This window comes from Poecilia formosa, unplaced genomic scaffold (assembly GCF_000485575.1).
Source record: "Poecilia formosa unplaced genomic scaffold, Poecilia_formosa-5.1.2 Scaffold208, whole genome shotgun sequence".
Taxonomy (NCBI): Eukaryota; Metazoa; Chordata; class Actinopteri; order Cyprinodontiformes; family Poeciliidae; genus Poecilia; species Poecilia formosa.
In genome coordinates this window covers 293247-298237 of record NW_006800147.1, presented here as the reverse complement: position 1 = coordinate 298237, position 4991 = coordinate 293247, and the positions used below count along the sequence as shown (strand labels likewise).

The window sequence follows — 4991 nt, the reverse complement described above, 5'->3', positions numbered from 1 at the left end:
ACAAAGCATAGAATTAGACTGAATAGACTCACCCTTATAGATTGGGAAAATCGTCACGATATCTGATCAAGAATTTAGGTTTGTATATTTTGCAACATCAAGACAGATATGGATATTAATATCAGACCTGTGCATCTCTACTTAAAACCACTTATTTAGAAAGAAGAACGGGGCCTTTCTAAATCATTTCCTTGTGTTTTTCACATAAAAACACAATTTGGTGAACTCACCTCTGGCCCGCAGGTCGTCCTCCTCTTCTGTCTCCATGTCCAAGTCTTCATAACCAACATTAGAGGGCAGCTTCAGAGACGTTGGGCTCCCAGGGGCCTTACTGTTATCCTAAAGCAACATCGTCCACAGATAACATCATCATATGTTATTTAGTAAACAAAAAAGCACAATTTTAACATTTTGCAACTGCTGAATCTTGTGCAGCAACACATGCAACCAATACAAACTGGGCTGTAACATTAACCCTTGTTGAAAAAGTGAAGGCGGCTCGTACCTGAACGTCATTCTGCGATAGGGGAAGAGGTTCGATGATGGCGTTTGGAGAGTGAGGACCTAATTTACGCTCCAGGAAAACCTCTTTGCCGCAAGCGTAGCACCAAACCCGAAGCGTCGTCAGATTCACCGTCAGGTTGTGCCTCGTCTCCTGCACAAAAATCAATTAAAACAACATTAATATCCCTGCTAGACAATCAAAGAGCGATTCCAAAGGAGTCCACACTCAAATATTTAAAATAAAACGTAGTAAATAACATTTCCTATAACGGAAATGCACAGAAATGTTTGAGGCTGGTGTAGTTTTAGATGGTTTCCTCCGGTGGCCTTGTTTCATGCAGCTGTTTGCTGCAGGTGAGACACACAGCCGATTTATCACAATGCAGTCTACAGAGGAAAACAGAAGAGTCTATTAATATTTATTACAATGAATGATTTCAGAACAGTAAAATCATTTGCACTATGATGTATTTCTTTTCATAGAAACAATCCCTGTTTAAATAGCTCGGTGTTTAATATGCGTTTTCTCTGACAAATATATTTATCTTGGAAGTCAAAGGTCAAATTTAAATAGAGTTGAACATGTTCTAGTTGAAGAACTGTTTTGGTTCTAACAAATATTATCAATATCTGCTAATATGTTTCTTATTTTAAGTGTTCAAACACAAAACACTGGCTTTAAATGATCAGCTAATTTTGGCTAGATGGTGTCATAATTCATATTTCATTAGATCTAAAACATATTATGCAATGAGATTAGTTTGAATTTAATGTAGGGCTGAAATGATTAATCAGATTAATCGTGATTAATTGATTTTTGAGATACTCAACTAATTCAGTATTTGATTAATTGTTGACTGGATTAAACAGATTTTTAAAAATAGCAATTTGCAGAAAGAAAAACACATTGAGAGTAGTAATTAAGCCAAAGTAGTCCAAAAAACATATACACATATTGGAATTAAGATTAAAAAAATAAATTTATTCTACACAAAACTCCTCAGGCGAAATAGTTTTAGCTTCACCTGGTTCAAATTCTGTAAAACAAAAAGAGAATAATCTCCTATTTAAGATACCAGATTATTCATCGATTATACAAAACATATGCAACAGATTAGCGCTACACCGTATTAATATTAAGTCAAGCAGAAAGAGCTTTTCACATGTTGATGCTAGAAGGATTTTTTAGCTGCAGATGCATCCTTTGGTGCAAATGACCAACTGTTCACTAAAGGAATGCTGTTACTGCATTTTAAGCAATAAGATGTTCATGTTCCTATTTAAAATTTTTATTAAATTATTTGTTTATTTGCATCTTTTAACATATTTGTAACATTGTACAAAATGTGGTTAAAAAAAAAATCAGCAGAATGTGCAGATCCAATTTTTCATCACATTAACCAGCAGAAATAATCGATTACTAAAATAATATCCCTAATTTAATCTGGACTGAATTAGATCCTACATGACTGGATTAACTGTTGTCCAAGAATTGTGAATCTGCATCTTTTATTTCACCCTAAAATGGCTTTCAAGCCCTGTTTTCATTGAGAATATAAAAACAACTGAAACGTTTGGACTTGAACACAGGTGTGACGTTTTGGCTTATCAAGGCAAATGGATTCACAGACGTCAACACAAGAGACTTAACTACATTCGGGCTGAGATTTTAGTGTCTTTTAGTGTCAGCTGTGTGCCGTGGAGGAAAATGTCCGAGACCCGCTGACCCACTGCCGCCCTGACACACAGCAGCAGTGAAACAGTTTGACTGAACATGAGCAGCAGCCAACCAGCAGAGCCTGTATTATTCATAAGGGAGTCCATTAGCCTTTGCGCAGCGGGCCAGGACAGATTTGGCAAAAGCGACACACCAGATGGAACACGGTACCCAAATCCCCCCCGACCCATTTAAAAGATTCATGAAGGAAAATGTACGAGGCAAACCATGAATAAGAATGCTGTAAATATGCCTCTTCACCAAACCTTATAGTGCCTTGTGTTGCAGTTAACTGCTTTGACACTGCTGTCAGTTTATTTCAATTAGAAAAACCAAAATATTTCTACAACTATTCCCTCGTTCACCCGTTATATTCATCAGCAAAGATTAATTTGGGGTTAAGTGCCTTGGCCAGGGGCACATCGACCTGTGGCAGGAGGAAGCTGGAATTGAACCTGCAACCTCCCGATCACAAGACAACAACTCTTCCCAGAGAGCCACAGTGGGAAGAGTTGATGCTGAAATGTGCTATACTGATAAACCTGACTCAACCCCATCTATAAAATATTAACAACATAAGCAGACACTGTTTGAGTTCCTTTCTACAAATAGTGTTCACTCTTTTTAACACTCAGATTTACAAAACTCTCAGGATTGTTGATCGACTGAAGGATAGATATATTTTTCTTTAATTACGTAAAGCACCTTGAAATGCCTTGCTGCTGAAATGTGCTATACAAATAAAATTTGATTGATTGATTGATTGAGTGGCCAGTTAGACGGTTGACCAACGGATGGACAAATACTTTAACCTTAGTTTCCTTATAAACAAAACAAAAACTTCAGAGTTCAGCTGAATAAGGAATAAATTTCAAACTGTAATATCAGTAATAGTTTCTGCCAGATCCAGACAGGATCTGGTTCCTGGATGAATGGTGAAGAAGATTAAACAATTTCTCCTTGCGGACATTCAGCACACAGAAAGCATTTCATACAACATTTAAATATGCAGTTCAATACAGAAAGAAGAAGATACCATTTTAATCCTGCACAATCTAACTGCAGTGACAAGGCACAGCAAATTACATGTTTGCCTTTTAAATCGACCTTTACTCCTAACCCCAATTAGCCCTAATGTTCTGGGGAGGAAAGTTCCAATCAAGAAGACAAGAGGCTGAGTAAACGGCAGGACTGCAAAGAGGAGTGGTGGATACTGTAACCATGGAGCTGAGAGCGAATCTCCCCCACTTCCCCGAGGATCGAAAATTAATAATGGATGATCTGCTGCTGAAACCGAACTGAAAGCATGAAAGCAGAGATCTAGGCAGAGAGTCAGTTCAGTGCACTTCAAAGGGCTAAAAGGATGCACGTGCTGGATGTGAGTGTGTGTGTGTGTGTGTGTGTGTGTGTGTGTGTGTGTGTGTGCGTGTGTGTGTGTGCGTGCGTGTGTGTGTATGATCACAGGGAGAGGAGGTTAAAAATACATGCAGTGCTGTAGGTGGTTTTATTGCTCGTAATGGCTCCTGGGACTCTGATGTGGTATTTCAGGGACTTCAACATGCACCTCCTCTGCTTCCTCACTCAATCCTCCTCTTTTAATAGTTTCAAGTTAAACACCACAGTCTCGATGTGAATCTTTTTCTGGCTAAGACGCGTCGTAAAGGCTGGGAGATCTCTCACCTGGGAATGGACTGTGCTGTGGTCAGCATGGGATTCTCCACAGCCTACATATGCACAGCCGTTCTAGAGAGGAAAAGCAGCAAGGTGAACACAGCAGAATGTAAAAGAACAGAGTTTAATTATGAAAACCCACAATGCCTTACAAAAGTATCCATACACTTAGAACTTCTCAGCATTTTGTCATTATAAGATTCTACTGGATGATAAATTGTCCCATAATTATTGCGATAAACAATAATTTTGTCGTTTTGAGACCATTTTCCACTAAAGATAATGGAAGTTTAAGCCTGTCGCAATAAGGAATAAATCAATTAATTGCATAATAAATTAAAACAAACTGAAAGATTTCCATTTGGTTTATCGTTTTTCCCTTTTCTTTCTAACAAAAAGTGGATGATAAAAGTCTTCAGTCTGACGCTTTAATTTCAATTGGCCCTTCTTTTGAACTACAATTGTGTTTACAGAAACTTTATGATTAATTTTATTTGTTGTTTTGTTTCTTTATTTTGGATATTTTTAATGTCTTCCAGTAAAAGTGTTAAATGTTCATTGGAATTTAAACTTTATTGATCTTTGAGAATGTGCTCTTGCGTTATTCTCCCATTTGTACCCTTATATTAGCTGAAATAATTAAAAACAAAAACTTTATCGTCTATCACACACAATCTAGGTCTGAAACAATTAATTGGATTAATCATGACTAATCAATTATTGAAATAATCATCAATTAATTTAGTAATCAAATAGTTGTTGACTGGAGTAAACTGTGTCTAAAATCAGGCCATAAGAACAGCAGAGTCAGAAAACAAATAAGATATACATTTTGACATATACATTAAAGATGCTAATAAACAGATCAGTCATACACTGTGTTGATGTTAAGTCAAGGAAACAGGGTTGAGTTTTTTATAGGTTGACGTTATAAGTATTTTTTTAGCTTCCATTACAAACTTTGCTAGAAATTATCAAGCATAAACTAAAGCAGAGGTTCCCAAACTGTGGGGCGCACCCCCTCGGGGGGGCACCATGCCATTGCAGGGGGGGCGCGGGAAGCCGTCTGTAGGAACAGACCTTATTTAAGCTAAAAGTG

At 37.4% G+C, this 4991-nt stretch overlaps 1 protein-coding gene across 2 annotated transcripts in view; it reads right to left on the bottom strand.

Moving 5' to 3' along the window:
* The window catches only part of usp33 (ubiquitin specific peptidase 33), a 38169-nt gene that overhangs the window by 25625 nt on the left and 7553 nt on the right, over positions 1-4991 (bottom strand). For both annotated transcript variants that reach the window (XM_007567411.2, XM_016679331.1), the window contains exons 4-6: positions 3902-3964; positions 506-655; positions 231-339 (exon numbers count right to left, since the gene is read on the bottom strand). In XM_007567411.2, coding sequence (XP_007567473.1) covers positions 231-339; positions 506-655; positions 3902-3964 — 322 coding nt within the window. The remainder of the gene's footprint in view (positions 1-230; positions 340-505; positions 656-3901; positions 3965-4991) is intronic.